The 18,306-nt window shown below is 39.9% G+C and overlaps 1 protein-coding gene across 1 annotated transcript in view; it reads left to right on the forward strand.

The window, feature by feature from the left end:
- LOC120224241 (dual 3',5'-cyclic-AMP and -GMP phosphodiesterase 11A) overlaps positions 1–18,306 on the forward strand; it is a 217,510-nt gene that overhangs the window by 190,405 nt on the left and 8,799 nt on the right. The window contains exon 6 of the mRNA XM_039222485.1: positions 1,833–1,965. Within this exon, the coding sequence (XP_039078416.1) occupies positions 1,833–1,965 (133 nt within the window). The remainder of the gene's footprint in view (positions 1–1,832; positions 1,966–18,306) is intronic.

Below are 18,306 nucleotides of genomic sequence, written 5' to 3' on the forward strand. Positions count from 1 at the left end.
TCCTTCCTTAGTGCATTCACCACCGGCCGCCTTTCCCTGCCCCAACCATTTCTTCTCTCTGGTGCTTCTGTGGCTCATCCCCAGGGTCTAGTTGCACCCCTTCTGCCTAGTACCCGCTAGGTCAGCACTTTCCACACTGTGTTATCACAGAACACTTTATCAAAACTGTAGAATGTAACACAGTACCCAGAGAGTTCAGAGTGAGTTGACAGACCAATTAATCGCTGTAAGAAATGAAACAGCATTGAGTCACACACTTTTCTAAACTTAGGGCTTCATTAAGTTGGAACCTCATCTCAGGTGCATTATCACGTTTCCTCCTATATTTTGCTTTCATTGCAGCACAAGATCATATTTCCCTTCTCACAGGGATAATAGAGCACAGAAAATAAAACATGGACCTTGTTGTTGTTCCTTTGTTTGTTTTAGAAAATAAAGCTTCATCTTATCTTTGAAGTCCTCAGTCTTCATTTCTTTTATTTAGGCACCATATGAGAAACACAACTCAGCTTTTTATGAAAACTTCTGCTTCTCACAGTCAAAGATTTTAGGGAATAAATGTATGTGTTAGTAATGTTTGATATGCAATAAGGGATGAGTAACATCACAAATATATGTTAAATTTATCAAGCACAGACCAGCCGTCACCACAGATGGTGCCTATTAATGTTGCTAAAGAACTCTTGTGCTTCCCACTTCCTCGTGCATCTGGTGGCCTCTCTGTGCCACAAATTCTCGGTGTGACACAAATTCCACACAGGCGCATTGCTGCATAGTAACACTGACTATTTACAGGGTTTATAGTGTTTTCCTTACATATAAAGTCGTTTAGATTAAAAAGTCAGTAGAGTACTTATTATTCTTGCTGTGGTACACTCATTCACGTGTCCTGGAACCCAGGGTTCCACAGAATGAAGTTTGGAAAACAGTTGCCCTGGCATACTGGCATTCATTTACGTAATTTCAGTTATCACCTGCCAAGCCACAAATCTAACATTTTCTGTGAAAATTTTCCTTGATATTGCTGATTTGAACAGTACTCATTTTTGCAATTCCATAGCTCTTGGCAGTGTTCAATATGTACTTGGGGAAGGAATGATGGACAGGAGTGAGGGAGTAGGGAATCTTACTAATTCTTACAGCATTTCTAGTGAAATGATACAAGGGAAAGTTCACAACATGATTTAGCATAAACTTCCTGTTGAAATCAAATATGGGTATAATTTAAATTATTAATGTTAGGTGTCAGTAGAATTAAAACAGGTTTTCCAGTGAGATTTTGTAAGTAGAAGTGTACTTTTGTTAAGCAACTCTGAGACATGCTACGAAAACAGTTACATAATTACTAACAAGATTACACATGGCCTAGAACTACTCTTTTGCCGCATTTGAAATTTTGTAAATTCTCAATTTATTTCCTGATTTTTCTCCATTCTGGGGATTAATTTTTCCTGATGTCACACATGCAGTCCACTTAGTTAAGGGAGCGGGCCACGGAGGGTAGGGAAGTTTATTATGCCAGGGTTTTGGCATCCTCTTGTTGATTTGGGTCATTACTGTATTATTTATGTCTGTCTGCTTTTGCCTAAATACAGAGTTGTTCTCTGGATCATAAAGAATCTATTATTTCTTCCCATGGATTTGATTATTTTACATTACAGTGGGCAAGGTTTTGAAGTAGCTACTGATAATTACCCTGCTATTCTATGACTGAAGTCACTTCTCCCTTCTTAAGGAGAAGAGTTAATCCTACTATGAGTGTAGTTTTATAAGATTTGCTTTCAAACAAACTTATATTTCTGTTTTCTTGCTTCCTGCTTTGGTTTTGATAGTTTCAAAGAGAGCATGGAGAAATCTTCATATTCCGACTGGCTTATAAATAACAGTGTTGCCGAGTTAGTGGCTTCCACAGGCCTCCCAGTGAACATCAGCGATGCCTACCAGGATCCTCGCTTTGATGCTGAGGTAGGAGGAATTCTCTGGCTGCAGTCTTAAGGTTCAGTTGTCACACTGGTGATGGTTTACTGGTTGAAGCAAAAAAGGGACATCGTATAGATCACAGTAACCCCTCAATTTACTGGCTTTTTTTTTTTTTTTTTTTTGCATCTTTCCCCTGTGATCAGATTTTTAGCATTGCCTACTGTTGAGTAACAGAAAAGTCTCCTCTCTCTACTCTGATGTGTAGCCAATGGCTATCTATTATGTGTTACTTTGATGCTCTTTACAGTTGGGTACATTTTATATTACATGTGTCCATATACAAGTACCCATGCATTAATTCATGAACATTTTATATTGAAGATAGTTTATATTAAACTATGAAATAGTTATTAATAAAAATGTGGATTTAACATAGTTATTTCCCAATAGATACTAGAACAATTACCATGTTTTTAAAAATTGCTCCCAAGAAATGGTAAATTGGCTTGTGTTATTGTTTAATGTTAATTTCGAAGGTGCTATATGCAGAGTATATTAAAGCAATCTAGATTCTAACTTGCAGATGCTTAAATTTTAAGTATCTACAGTATTATACAGATAAATTTACATAAACTTACAAAATATCTTTGTGTGTGTCTGTGTGTGTGTGTGTGTGTGTTCAATAAACTACACATTTCCTATTCTAGGTTGCCAAGCTGAGATCTAAAGAGTAGCAGGAGTTTTTTGGTGAGGAAGGTAGAGCTATGTTCCAGGCAAAGCTGAGAGAGCATGGTGGGGAGTGTTAGGAGGCTGGAGGCTGCAGGGCTGGAGGGTTAGGGAGGCTGAGGTGACTTAATGCTGCTGAAGCACCAGGTAGATGAGGCTGGAGAGGGAAGCAGGGGCCAGATTGCTCCAATCTGAAAGCTGCGTTAAGAAGTTTGAGCATTTATCCTGGGCAATGGGGAACCAGCAGTTGAGTTTTAAATCAAGGAGACCCAGGAGTTGTACTTTAGGAGGATCACACCACCTCAGTGGCTACAGCACAGAGGATAGATTAGCAATAGGAAATGAACATTTAAGCTGAAATGAGAGCTGGATGATGACTCTGGAGACAGACAGGGATTCAGTCCCAGTGTCTGGACGCCAGAGCCCTTCCCCTCAGCCCTGCCCTGTGCTGTCTCACATCTGGGGTGAGTCATGATGTGGCAGGAGGCTTCAATCTAAACCTAACTTAGAACTTTAGTCATGTTGTCTTTGCAGATCTCTGTAGGAAAATTTTAAACTCCCCAAAACTCAGTACCTCTCTGTAGCTGCCTGGAACTTCCTTCCCCCAGGCTATGTCCTCTAGTAGTTTCTATTAATTCTTAAGCATAGAGCTCAGCTGCTCCTACCTTGCAAATCCTTTCATGAACTCCCAGCCTGGGTTGGGTGTCCCTACAGCACCCCCCTGAGCTGTCCCCACACTGACCACCCTCTAGGTCTCTTCAGTTCTGATGCATTATTTCTGAGTTTTGAGTTACCTTCCTCGGGGAAGTACACAGTCCAGAGCTTCTTTAGTTGTCCTCTTTTGAGGGAGAATACCACCACCTCGGTTCTGTGATTAGCAGAGCAGAAATGATTGATAGAGCTCAATATTTGTATCCTTTAGCATTATGATTGGGCTAGGACTGATTTGATGAAGTTTTGCCTTTGGCCATGTTTCTTTCTTCCTTGCTTTTAGAAAAAATACTAGAGAACAGATGTCTAAACACAATTTTATGAAAGAATGCTCTCAGTATCCTCTTATTGACATCAGTAATAGTTGAAGAAACTGCAGCCCTGCTATGCAGAAAAATCATTCATTACCAATCCTTTGTTACCAAGCCATCATGTGAGATTAGATGTCAAGGGGGGGATGGATAATTCCTACCTCAAATCATAGTACTGAATTTGGTATGGATTTATGTTTTTCTGCTCTTAACTTTGAACCATGAAGTCAAATCCTCAGGAAGCAAAAGGAATCAACAATTTATGCCATTTTATTTTTTTACACCATTTTAAAAAGCTGGTTCATTATCTATATGTAAAAGTATAACAAAACATGATGCAGTGAACACCCACTACCCAATTTAAGAAATTATTATTTCTATAAGCAGGATTATTGCTTTTGAATCCTTGTACTGATCTTCCCTAGTACCTTCTCCTTTACTTTACCTGTAGACGTAACCACTGTCCTAATTTGAACTTAACACTCTTTTGCTTTTCTGTGTAGTTCATTGCGTATGTTTGAATCCATGCCAAATATATCATCGTATCTTGGGTATCTCTGAAATTTATAGAAACTAAATTATGCTGTATGCATTCTTATGTGGCTTGTTTTTTCATTCAGCATATGTTCTGAGTCCTAGAGTTTGTAATTTATTCACTTAGTTTTACTGCTGCCAAGTATTCCACTGTGCGAATAAGCCTTGCTTTATTTATCCACTATAGTGTCGATGGACGTTTGGGTTCTGAGGTTTGCTTTTACATCCGTAACTGCCAAGAACATTTTTGTCCATGTCTGTGGTGCACACATACAGGGGTTTTTGTAGTGTCTATACCTTCAGAATGATATGCTGGGTCACAGGCTATCAGCATCTTCACCTCTACCAGGGAAGGAAAAACTCTTGTCCAGTCATTGCTCTTTTTTCCCTGTTTTTAAAAAATGTTTATTTTTGAGAGAGAGAGACAGACAGACAGAATGCTAGCAGGGGTGGGTCAGAAAGAGAGGGAGACACAGAATATGAAACAGGCTCCAGGTTCCAAGCTGTCAGCACAGAGCTCCACATAGGGCTCAAACCCATGGACCGTGAAATCATGACTGAGCCAAAGTTGGATGTTCAACCAACTGAGCCACCACATGCCCCTGCCCTTTTTTTTGTTTGTTTGTTTGAAAAACAGCACAGGTAGCAAGCACACTTAATATATCAAGAAAACTTCTTGCTCATACAATATAGTGATCTTGAATACACCATATTCTTTGTCTACAGTCAAACTCTTACCACAATTTTCCTGATTAGTGATACAGCCATTTTACATTTTACTCTGCACTTATAGTCCATTCTGATAAGGCAGCTTACTCCACTGATCTATAAAAAACAAGGTGGACTCTCAAGAAGAAATGCAACAGTTAGTTCTATGGGATTGGGCATAAAAAAATCTCATGCTTTTATCCAATAGTTAGAAGCAATGAAGTCTGAAGGCAGTAAACTCTGGTAGGTAACAAGTGACTATTTAGTAATATCACGTTCTTCCCTCTGTTAAAATAAAACATATACTTAGACCATCATTATTTCTTGGCCTTCCACCTAAATGCTTTCAGTCTGCCACATACCCAATACCAAATTTCAAATGCAAATCGGAAGATGCATTATATATGATATTTACATAGTCTCTGCGTGGTGCTGGAATATAAAGTTTTTTTTATGTTTCCCTTCTCATGCTAAGGAAAAAATTGGAAAGGAATTAATCAATGCAGGTGGAGATGAGAAAGAAAGAGAGGCATTTAGTAGATATGTCCTACAAATTTGTGTGTATGTTGTGTTGTGTGCATATATACATGCATGTGTGTGTGTGTGTGTGTGTGTGTGTATGTGTTTCTGTGTGTGTGCTATGTATCATACCAGGAAAAGCAACATTATTTATCTGCTTAGGCTTCCTCCCTTCTCAAGTATATTTTGCCTCAGTGACAGATGTCAACTCTTTATGTTAATAATGAATGAGACTCCAAACTGAGCCACAGTGCCAAGAGACTAAGAGGCCCCAACCTTCTCCCCATGAAGCCTGATGTAAGACGGTATAGATCATAAGATAAAGACAACCATTTCAGATAAATATTTTTTATTAATGTTTTAAGTATTTTTCTGAAGATAAAAAAAAAAATACCATGACAAAATGAAATTCTGGAATCATCCTAGAGGTAGAGGGTAATTTTTAGAACTGCATTGTCTTCCTGAAAAGTTTTGAGTCCTCTGTTCTTGGTCTGCTAGCATGTGGATCCATAATTTTTACCAGTAATCATAATTGAGTAGTTATTTATCACTATCTCTCAGAGTTTTCTTCACTGGAAAAAGTGGTTGCTGTTTGGTTCTCTATATTCACTGACTTCCCTGAATAGTTTGAAGCTGGTTAACAAGGATGATAATTTGCAGAGAGGTAGCATGGGTAATCCCTTTCAAAGCATTTCCTATTTTTCCTACAGATTTTCTCAACGTAAGTCTATATAATGAACTGAAATTTGCCAGAAACACATTTTTCTATCCTGAAGTTCTCAGTGGCTCAATGCTTAACTCTGGCAACATGAAATCTCTCCACTAAACATGATGAGGGACCCAATTCATCAGACAATGCAATGTCCTGGGATAGAACGCCCACAATTGGATTGGCCTTATTCTGGGGTTTCATACTGTAGATGTGTCAGCTTTCAGTTAATAGGAATATTAGAGGTTTCTTTAATTAACGCCTGAGGAAAGACTCAGAGGGCTAAAATGACTTACCTAAGGCCACACAGCTTCCTCAAAGTAGGGCATAAAACTGACAGGACCTTCTGATTCCTAATTCAATTCCCTGAGCAGCTAAGGAGCTGCCTGGGCAATGGAATCACCACCCCATCATTCCTCTATCCACAAAGGTATATGAATGTTGGCCAGCAGACTTACCTTTTTTGTCTTGTAAGCTTTACTCACCGGCTGAGCCATCTTGGGCATACTACTTGAGTATATATTATAACATGTAAAATTCTATTTCAAAATTTTCTAAATGATGGAGTCTTATATAAATGTCAGTGAACATACTCATATAATTAAAGACTAGTTTCTTATTTTGGGGTGGGGGTTGGGTGCTAGTAGCAGGTCCTCTTCTCTACATGGGGGTGCCTTTACACAGAGCTGCAGACCAGCAGACCTTGATTAAAGACAAGCCAACTTTAGTCCTTTTCATCTAGAGAAAGACACAGTTGGAAGGAAGATGAAAGTCTGTAGCCAAAGAGGAGAGTAAGGGTGATTGTTTATTGACTGTAAAGAAGAGACGATGGCACTAATCTCATAACCTGTAGGTCTTCAAGACAGCCAGGTCTTTCCTTGTCTTCTCAGAGGAGGAACAGTCACAGGCATTAGTTACAAAGGTGGTGACAGCTGGATGCATGTATTATGGCTTTGTGCTGCCCTGGGGAGATAGTCATCATCTCCTCCCCTAAAGGAGCCAGCAGTATGAAGACTTGGCTCTTCAAAAGAATGGGCTGACATCCTGAGGCCAGATTAGCAAGGCAAATTAAGGATGATCAAATTTCAGGATTCCCACACTGTCCAGGCCCAAACAACCCACCAATCTTTATTTTTTTAATGTTTTATTTATTTCTGAGAGAGACAGAGAGAGAGAGACAGTGTGAGCAGGGGAGGGTCAGAGAGAGAGGGAGACACAGAATTTGAAACAGGCTCCAGGCTCTGAGCTGGCTGTCAGCACAGAGCCCGATGCGTGGCTCGAACCACGAACCATAAGATCATGACCTGAGCCGAAGTCAGACACCCAACCGACTGAGCCACCCAGGTGTCCCCAACCCACCAATCTTTAAAACATATAGCTAAAAAGCCAATTACAATCATATATTTCAAACACAGCCCTGTTGCCTGTATTCAAACCACAGTATCAGGTAGGGGCAATAGATAAATTCCAGAATCTCCATGGCCTAATACAATAGAAGTTTAGTTTTTGTTCATGGTAAGCCCAAACAGATGCTCCTGATCATTGGCAATGGCTAGTGAGGTGTTGCTTACTCCCTGAATGAAATTGTCCAGAGACACTGATGAATGACTTTCCCAGGGAACTGTCTTGTGGATTCTTCAGATCTCCAACTGGGTGCCAGCCCCAATATGTCCTCTTGTGTGCATTTGGTAGTTTCTTCTCCAATTTAGACTAACATGGGAAGCTTGTCAATTTGGAGATTCATGATGCCAGTGGCTATTTCCTGTTAATAAGAGAGAATTTTATTCTACCAAGCTTTGCCTTAGCTGTACAGCTAACGTGGAAACTGGATTTTGAATTTTGATGTCTTTCCTACCTTATAATAACTTCTGGGAAGTCCTCACAAGCTCTGCCCAAAGGTGGACAGCAAGAGAATGATCTTTATTTTGAAACATCTGTTTTGAAACTGTTGGCCTTCCTTTTAATAGAAACTACAGAGGGATCTTTAATGTGATATAAAGCACATCCCAGGTGCTGCAGGAGCTTGCTGTGAAGGCTATGGGGCAAGTAATCATATTGTCCACCTGCTGGGTGTTCTCTTTGTGATTGTATTAAATATTTAATGGATTCCCTCCTTGTGGGGAACAGAGCAACTTAGAGGGCAAGCCACAGTGATTATTTGCCTTCTGTCTGCCTATTAGAGTTGACTCTTAGGAGTTGCGCCTGCTGTGCTTGATAGCATGCATGATTTTAAGGCCAAACCCCTTGGTTTGTGGGTGGAAATTTATGACAAAATGGTTATATGAGGTACTTACAAAGCCAGTCAAAATTTCTGAGTTTTAAATTCTGCCACCTTACGAAGATCATGATATGTCTATTCTGTTACAAGACTCTGTTACATCCTCCATGGAAAGAATGGAAGACAAAAAATATATATATCTAATTATATTTGTTTATAGAGGCTGAAGAAACACTCGTGATCATGAGTTATCTTGTAGGTGGGCTTAGTATTTTCCCAGTCATTTGCTCCTAGGGGTGAGGGTACCCAGGCTTGGTTCCTGATGACATTGGACAGAAGACCATGGATATTAATTTTCTGTTGCCACATAGTAAGTCACCACAAATTCAGCAGCTTGAAACAAACACCTACTTGTTATCTCACAGTTTCTGTAGTTGAGAAATCTGGGCATGACGTAGCTGGGTTCCTTGCTCCAGGGTCTCACAAGGCCAAAATTAAGGTGTTGGTCAGGTGATATTCTCATTTGTATTTTGGCACTTTTCAAAGCTTATTCAGGCTGTTTGCAGAACTGAGTTCCCTGCAATTGCAGACAGAGGTTTCCATTTTCCTACTAGCTGCTAGTAAAAAAAGAGATCCTCTTAGGTACTGGCCATATGGCCCTCTCACAACATGGCTGCTCACTTGCTCAAAGCCAAAAGGAGAATCTCACCCCCGTTGGCTGTGACAGAGGCTTACATAATGTCAGGGGTGACTAACATATTCACAAGAGTGGCTGTCCCGTCACCTCTGCCACATAATACAACCTGATCAACAAAGTGATTATGCTGTCATATTACAAGTCCTGCTCACACTCAAGTGGAGAGGATTACGCCAGATTTGTACAAAGTGGAAGGCAGGTAGGAATCTTAGAGGCCATTCTTAGAATTCTGCCTACCACACTATAATAATGACTAAAATTGCATCTACACAAAATATCTCTATCCCATAAGATCTTCCCTTTGTCCTAATATGGAAAAATGTCCACAAGTAAAAAAAGCCACAAAGATGTGTGTATAGAATAGTGTATGGAATGATATATGTGTGTACACACACACACACACACATTTTTTTCTTTTCTTTTTTTTTTTACAAATAGTTTATTGTCAAATTAGTTTCCACATAACACCCAGTGCTCATCCCCACAAGTGTCCTCCTCCATGCCCCTCCCCCCTCCCCCCCACATCCATCAGTCCTCAGTTTTTGTCAGCATTCAAGAGTCTCTCATGGTTTGCCTCTCTCCCTTTCCCCCACCATTTCCCCCCTTCTTCTCCCCCTTGTTCCTCAGTTAAGTTCCTCCTAATCCTCCTATATGTGCAAACATATGATATTTGTCCTTCTCTGCCTGACTTATTTCGCTCAGCATCACACCCTCAAGGTCCATCCATGTTGCTACACATGGCCAGATTTCATTGTTTCTCATTGCCATGTAGTATTCTATGGTATAGATAAACCACATCTTCTTGATCCATTCGTCCATTGATGGACACTTAGGCTCTTTCCATGTTTTAGCTATTGTTGAGAGTGCTGCTATGAACATTGGGGTACATATGCTCCTATGCCTCAGCATTTCTGTATCCCTTGGGTAAATTCCTAGCAGTGCTATTGCTGGGTCCTAGGGGAGTTCTATTGTTAGTTTCCTGAGGAACCTCCACACTGTTTTCCAGAGGGGCTGTACCAGTTTACATTCCCACCAGCAGTGTAGGAGGGTGCCCATTTCTCCACATCCTCACCAGCATCTAGAGTTCTCTGATTTGCTCATTTTAGCCACTCTGACTGGCGTGAGGTGGTATCTCAGTGTGGTTTTGATTTGTATTTCCCTGATGAGGAGGGATGCTGAGCATCGTTTCATGTGTCTGTTGGCCATCTGGATGTCCTCTTTGGAGAAGTGTCTGTTCATGTCTTCTGCCCATTTCTTCACTGGGTTGTTTGTTTTTTGGGTGTGGAGTTTGGTGAGTTCCTTATAGATTCTGGATATTAACCCTTTATCTGATATGTCATTTGCAACTATCTTTTCCCATTCCGTTGGTTGCCTATTAGTTTTGTGGGTTGTTTCCTTTGCTGTGCAGAAGCTTTTGATCTTGATGAGGTCCCAATCATTTATTTTTGCTCTTGATTCCCTTGCTTTTGGGGATTTTACACATATTTTTCAAACAGACCCCTCAAACCTAACATGTCCAAAACAGAGTCCACAATCTTTTTTTTACCCAAGTCTACTCCTCTCTCTGTTTCCTTGTCTCTATTAAGGCAACTCAATCCTTCCTGATGTCTATGACAAAATATTATAGGAATGATTGTTTCATGTTTCACACCTAACTCATCAAGAAGTCCAATTAGCTTGGGGTGCCTGGGTGGCTTAGTCGGTTAAGCGTCCGACTTTCACTTAGGTCATGATCTCGCGTTTCGTGGGTTCAAGCCCCACGTCGGGCTCTGTGCTGACTGCCAGCTCAGAGCCTGGAGCCTGTTTCAATCTGTGACTCCCTCTCTCTCTGACCCTCCTCTGTTCACACTGTTTCTCTCTCTCTCTCCTAGAAATAAATAAAACATTAAAAAAAAAAAAAGAAGAAGTCCAATTGGCTCTATTTGCAAAATTTATCCAGAATCTGACCACTTCTCACCACTCAGTTGCTACTTCCCAGGTCCAAGTCACCCTCATCTCTGGACTATTTCATGGCCATTGCCTCTTAATCTCTGCTTCCACTCTTCCCCTCTGCACTGTGTTCTCATTACAATAGCCAGATAACCAGATACTTTTAAATTTCAAGCCATAGCATATCAAAACTCTGCTCACAAACTCTTCAAAGTCTCCTTATGCCACTAGAGTAAAAGCCAAACTCACAATTCATTCAGATATTTACAACACCTTACACAGCCTGGCACCAGTTTATCTAGCCCCAATCCTGACTCCTACTTCTCCGGCCACACTGGTCTTTTTGTTATTTCTAGAACATGCTGCTCACCCACCTACCTCAGGGCTTTTGCACTGGCTATTCCCTCATCTGAAATTCTCTTCCCCCAGTTTCTGCATGGCTCCCATCCTCACTTCTTTAAAATCATCTTTCAAATGTTACCTGTTGTAAAGCCTTGCAGCCTTGATATTAAATCCTCTTCATCCTGCTCTATTTTTTCCTCTGTAATTCCTAACGCCTCCTTATATGTAATCTATTTCTGTATTTTTTGTATTGTTTGCCATCTTTCTTCTGTCACTAAAATGTAAGATCAATGAAGGTGAGAATTTTGTTGGTTTTGTTCATTGATGTCTCACCAACAACTAAGTACTAAACAATGTTTAGTACTTAATAGTCATTAGAGTTAAGTGTTGTTGAACATTTTATCTATGTTATTTATGAATATATAACATATTATTGAATATATCATAAATTGATGCATGAACATATTGTACATTTATAAGAAAAGATCAGGAAGAACTTATACTAAACTGTTACTAGTCGGCCATCTCTAGAAATGGTAAGATTAGACCTTTTGATTTTATTTTTACTTAAAAATTTCCCAAGGGTTTGTTATTATTTTTGTAGTCAGACAAATTTATAAAGATGTTTTAAAATTTTAGACCCTTTATATCTTATGTGAAATTATATTTTGTCAGGCTATTGTGAGCCCTCTAAAAACTATAAACTATTACTCAAAACCAGAATTGAAATGATAAAAGATCTAAGTAAATTAATTTGTCTTGCTGTGTCTTTAAGGAATTCAGATGGATTATTTTCTATTACCCTGGTCAGCATGGAGTGTTGCTTGGATTTTATCCTAAGATCCTTGCCTGAGTCTGTCCCAACAGCATGTACATAAAGTGCATTTACAGATGACCTGCTGTTGTATCAGGTGGCTTCTTGGAATGCATACTCTATTTACAAATACGGTCACCCTGAAACAGTTATTCTGGTCTTGTTTGTAGCTCGCATTGTGCTTATGAATTCATCCCCCTATAATTAGTTGCACTCTAGTGCATTATCTCTGAAGCTTACTGCCCTTCTTTTCATACTAGATTCAAAAGAATACCTTAAAACAAATACACTAATTCACAACAAGCCATTATTTAGTCATTATAAGATGTAATATTCTATTGCTTAATTTAGTATTTCCTCCCATTTGTATCATTATGGAGAGAATTTTCAGAGCCATTACGTGCAAAGTTTGTCTTCTGCCTACAGCAGGAAAGAACAATTGGACCCAACATTTAAATAGAAAAGGTTTGGCAAAGGGGAGATGGTAGAAAATAACCAAAAAGTAGGGCACACCTTCTGCATGGATGGTTTGGTGACATATGTATTTGTTACAATTTTAAGAGCAGTAAGAAACCCATTGGCACCCAGATCTCCTCTACGATGGTGGCTGATGCCCAGTTACACAGTTAAATCTAAGGTGTCATGACTCTGAGTCCATCACACTTCAATCCCATGAGTTTTCCCATATGAGGTCCTTTCTCTGTTTTTTTTTTTTTTTTTTTTTTTTATTAAAGCGTGTTGAAGACAACTCAATAGTTCTTGCCCTTGTCATGTAGCACTTAAGGATAATGGGGCTCCAGGCTCTAAGATCCTTTGACTTAAAGCATTAAAACCCATTTTGCTGTCAGATCTTCATAGCAAAGCACTCCCCCAATCTGAGATGCTGAGTGCTAGCCCAGCAGGACAGTTTATTGTCTATTCTCGATAATGCCTTATGGTCTATCAGCCCTGCTGCTCTTATAAAGGGAAATGTGCAAAATTGAAACCATTAAGAGATAGAGCTCTGTGGATCTGCTGAAATGCATTTGCTACCAATAATCTCTCAGGTGCTGATACTTAGTGTAAGCCAATTTGAGATCCTTTCCTGGGAGTAGGGTTTGGTAGCGAAGATTGGACGGTACATATAAGAATTCCAGATGACCAGGAAGGCAAAAAGGTCAGGAGAACTACTAAGACTTGAATAAGGTACAGAATGGGGTAGCTGTGTGAAGTGAAGACAAATAAGGGTCCTGTGGTTCTAAGAGTGGAACAGACTTTGCTGCATAGGTGGTGAAGACAATGCCTCAGTTCTAAGCCCAAAGGTCAGTTATTTTTTTAGGAGTACTTTTGTCAGAAGTTTAAGGAATTATTTGTATGTATGTTCTAGAAGCCATTAGGACTGATCTTATGTATAGATAAGGTAGATAAAAAGAAACTGCCTCTCTACTGTTTCAGGAAAATGAAGGGACTGACTTCATAACATCTTCTCCCTCGGCTTGTCCTAATACCAGAATTTCTCACTGGTTGATTGACATTTGAAGCATAAGGTATTGCTTTAGATTATTGCTAAAACTGTACATATCTTTATAGGGAAATGAAACTCTGCAAATATTAAAAAAATAGTGTTACATTATCACTGATTCATTTAACATTTCCTTTGACCACCTTTGAGAGGCTGGAAAATGTAACTAGTGTGTCTTGATGGCTTTGAGTAGATCCATTAACTGGAAAAACCAAATACTAAACAAAATTTTTAGGTAGACAAATCTTTAATTGGAAAGAAGTAGGCACTACCAGATAATATGTTTAACTATAGCCTTCTAGAAAGGCTGCTTAGTCTCATATGTTCTAACACATGAAACAGTGGGATGGATATTTGGGGGCAGGTATTCCTCTCAGTATTAGTAATATTTACATTTGTAAGACATCTTACAAGTTTTGAAACCCTTTCACACACATATTCTTATAAAACAACTTGGAAAATAAGAAAAAGCACAAAGGAAAAAAGATGAGAATCAGCTACAATACCAAAATCTGGAGATAGCCAACATTGACATTTTGGTGTATACGAGATACATAGCGATGACAAAATTGAGACAGAGAGTTTTAGTGACTTGGCCAGGGTTGAGAGGCCAATAAATATTTCTGAGCTTCATTGACTGATAACAATCTGGAGATCTAGGGTTATCTGATGAACAGAGATTCTTTCCTTCATATTTTCTTATTCCTCTTCATCCTTGTTTGGGATTCATCCTTCAGACATCTTGTGCTCTTCTCCTTCAGCCCTTGCAGGGGATGATTTTGCTCCCAGTCCTTGCCAATTCACATGGTTGTATAATTAACCTAGATTAGTTGAACTTTCCAGAAACAACAGCATTGCCACAGTTAGATAAGTGGGAGGATTGCCTTAATGATATATTTTTTTATTGTTTATTTATTTTTGAGAGAGAGGGAGAGACAGAGCACAAGCAAGGGAGGGGCAGAGAGAGAGGGAGACATAGAATCTGAAGAAGGCTACAGGCTCTGAGCTGTCAGCACAGTGTCCAACACGGGGCTCAAACTCACAAACTGTGAGATCATGACCTGAGCCGAAGTCAGGTGCTTAACCAACTGAGCTACCCAGGTGCCCCCTTACTAATCTTAAAATCGGAAAGTTCACCCTCATCATAATCTGCCATCCCCTTCCCCATCTCCCTTTTTGCTGGGCTCCTCAAGCATGCTGATCATTACTGCTCTCTTCCTTATACTCATAGCCAGTTAGTGCCAGCTTCACTTCCTTCCCTCAGCGACCATGGGAATGATTTACATTTTCGGGCACCTGAGTGGCTTAGTCAGTTGAGCATCTGATATTGGCTCAGGTCATGATCTCATGGTTCCTGAGTTTGAGTCCTGCATTGGGCTTACTGCTGTCAGCACGGAGCTCACTTTTGATCCTTGTCTCCTTCTCTCTCACTCTCTCTCTCTCTGCTTCTCCCCAAGTTACACTCTCTCTCTCTCAAAAATAAATAAACATTTAAAAAAAAAAAGACATTTTCAGCATCCTCTGTTGCCTTGCCTCTCCTCTGTGCTCATCCCACACAAGCATCTAGCGTTGGATCAGTGTAACTCTGCTCTCTCAGTTTGGCCCCCCTCTCCTCCAGAACCAAGCACTTGACTTTTGATCCTCATCCCATCCCTTCTCGCCCTAACTATGTTTGCCTTCAGCTATCCTTCTGTGCTACCAAATCCAATAACCCATTTTCGGTGCTTATCCTGTCTGACTCTTCCACAAAATTTGACACTATTGTTCCATTCTAGTTCTGTTTTGAAAATAACATGTTCCCTCGTGGACAAGTGATTCATTATCCAAAATTCAGAAAACAGAAACAGTAATTTAAAACTCCCAAAGACAGGGGTACCTGGGTAGCTCAGTTGGTTAAGCATCCAACTCTTGGTTTCAGCTCAGGTCACAATCTTGCAGCTTTGTGGGTTTGAGCCCCACATCGGGTTCTGTGCTGGCAGCAGAGCCTGCTTGGGAATCTCTGTCCCTCTCTAGCTGCCCCTCCCCCACTCGTGCTGTCTCTGTCTCTCTCAAAATAAATAAACTTAAAAAAATAAATAAAAACTCCCAAAGACAGAATACTTTTGCAGTGTATACATATATCAAACCATCATGATATACACATTAAGCATGTTATAGATTTGTCAATTCTACCTCAGTAAAGCTGGGGCAGGGGAAAGATCAGTAGTTGCCAGAGCTGAACAGGGATGGAGGAATAACAGGTGGAACACAGAGGATTTGGGAAGCAGTAAAACTACCCTGTATGATACGATAATGGTGAATACATGTCATGACCCTGTTGACTAAACCCATAGAATGTACAGCATCAAGAGCCAACCCTAAATAAACTGTGGACTTGGGATGATAATGATGTATCAGTGTGGGTTCATGAGTTGTAACAGATGTACTGGTGAGTGATATGGGTCGTGAGGGATGTTGAGGTGCATGTGTGGGGGCAAGAGGTATATCAGAACTCTCTGTACTTGCATTCATTTTGCTGTGAACTTGAGACCGTTCTAAAAAGTAAAGATTATTTTAAAAGTAAAGAAACAAAAACTCCCATAGGCAAACAATTCAGAGGGAACTACTGTGGTTATGATTTTTCTAGGATTTTCCAATGTATATAGTAAGTGTTTGTACACCCACAGACACCCACACTCTTGTCACTTAATATGTTAAAATTTTCCACGTTAACAAATATTCTTCTAGAGCATGATTTAAATTAAATGGACAATATTCCATCGCATAGATGTGCTATGGTTTACTTAAATAACTGCCTCTAGCTGAGTATTCAGATTATTTCTAATATATGACTGTCATTAGTAATGCTATGATTTACACCTTTACATGTAAACTTTTGTGTGTAGGTATGATAATTACCGTAGAATAAATTTCTAGACATAGGAATTGTTCAAAGGGTACTTACACATTTTGGACTCTGGATACACATCAGTAAATCTATTTCCAGAAAGGTTGCAGCAATGTATTAACACCTTAGAAATGTTACAAAGCCTGGAGGTTAAGAGTATGAGCTTTGAGTTCTTTATGCATCCCTGTCACTGACCCTGTCTTCGTCTTTCTGCCCAAAATATCATGTCCCAGTTTTCATCCCTTTTGTGTCTTCCTTGGACAAGGTCTTCCCTATTGATTTTACTCACTCAGTTGGAACCAGAGGCTGATGACTGCAAGATGATCTCTAACCACCCTCCCCTCCCCCTGCCATCTCAATTATAACTTGAACTGAGGCTTGTTTCACTCAAATTCCTGTATTCCCCACATCAAGGGACTCCAGCCACTCTTACTCAAACCAGAGACTTCCATGTTATCCTCGGGAAGGATGGGAGAACACATATTCTCAGCTCCCCAGAATAAAAACATCTTTTGGGGAACTACAATAATTTTTGGTAAACAAAATTCTGGCTTATTTCACTGGCAAACAGCCTAGGGTTTGTGTTTCTCCCTCACCAGCCTCTCAAGCTGTCTCTCTCCTGGTTTCTTTCACTCACTGCATGTTCCTTGTCTTCTTGCACCATGACCTTTCTCCTCAGCTGCTTCAGATCTCCTAGGAGAGGTTAGAGTGGGGCCACGGTGGTCCCAGAGCTGGCAGAGGCATTTGTGCCTCCTTCTCCACACCGGTTCAGGACTACCGACAGTTGTGTGCCCCTCAGCAAAACAAACCCACACATTCCCGTGCTGCCCTGGCCAGCCCAAGTCTGTAGCTTAGACCTCCCAGACCTCTCAGAAATCGACTTCCTTCTCCTCCTGCTCACTAGCATCCCAATAATTCAGATTTAGCCTTAGGGAGAGGAAGAAAACCACTTTGTTTCTTTTGGAGGATAACTTTGATGGATGTGTTTGTTATTGTCTGACTTCCTTTGAACCAGTCTCTCCACTTTCAAGGCTGATATTGGAGTCTTATCTGAAAGGGAGGATGTTAACAGTACCGATCTGTAAGGTTTTAATAAGTATATGAGATAATACACGAAAAGGTGCTGAATAGTGTGCTGGACATAAAGCAAACACACAGCAAACGTTAGCTAATCATCGTCACTGCCATTACTGTCACTGAAGATCCACTTGTAAGGACCTAAAGCTGCTCTTCATTTCTCTAAACAGAGTCAGTTGTTGGTTTTTCTATAGTATTTTGAACATTCTTTACTTGGACGCTTATTTTATCTTAACTATTTCTATTTTTGCTCTATATTGTGAGCCCCTCAAGCAACTATTTAAATTCATTTTTATATCCTCAAAACCCAGCAATGTGTCTGGTGCATAGGAGGTGGTAAATAAATAGATATTGGAAGAATCCTGACTCTTAGCTCACACTCTTCTCAAGAATCATTTCCAGTTTGACTGAAGATCTGAATGTGAAAGCTAAAACAATAAAGATTCTAGGAAGAGAATAAGAGAGTATCTTCATGAGCCAGGAGCAGAGGAAGATTTCTTGAACAAAACAAAAATAGTACTTAAAAAAAAAGAAACTAACATATTGGTATCAAGAATAGAAGACAGAAATGCTGAGGCATAGGAGCACATGTACCCCAATGTTCATAGCAGCACTCTCCACAATAGCTAAAACATGGAAAGAGCCTAAGTGTCCATCAACAGACGAATGGATCAAGAAGATGTGGTTTATCTATACCATGGAA

The sequence above is a fragment of the Hyaena hyaena genome, unplaced genomic scaffold (assembly GCF_003009895.1).
Source record: "Hyaena hyaena isolate Hyena2069 unplaced genomic scaffold, ASM300989v1 scaffold_1137, whole genome shotgun sequence".
Lineage (NCBI taxonomy): Eukaryota > Metazoa > Chordata > Mammalia > Carnivora > Hyaenidae > Hyaena > Hyaena hyaena.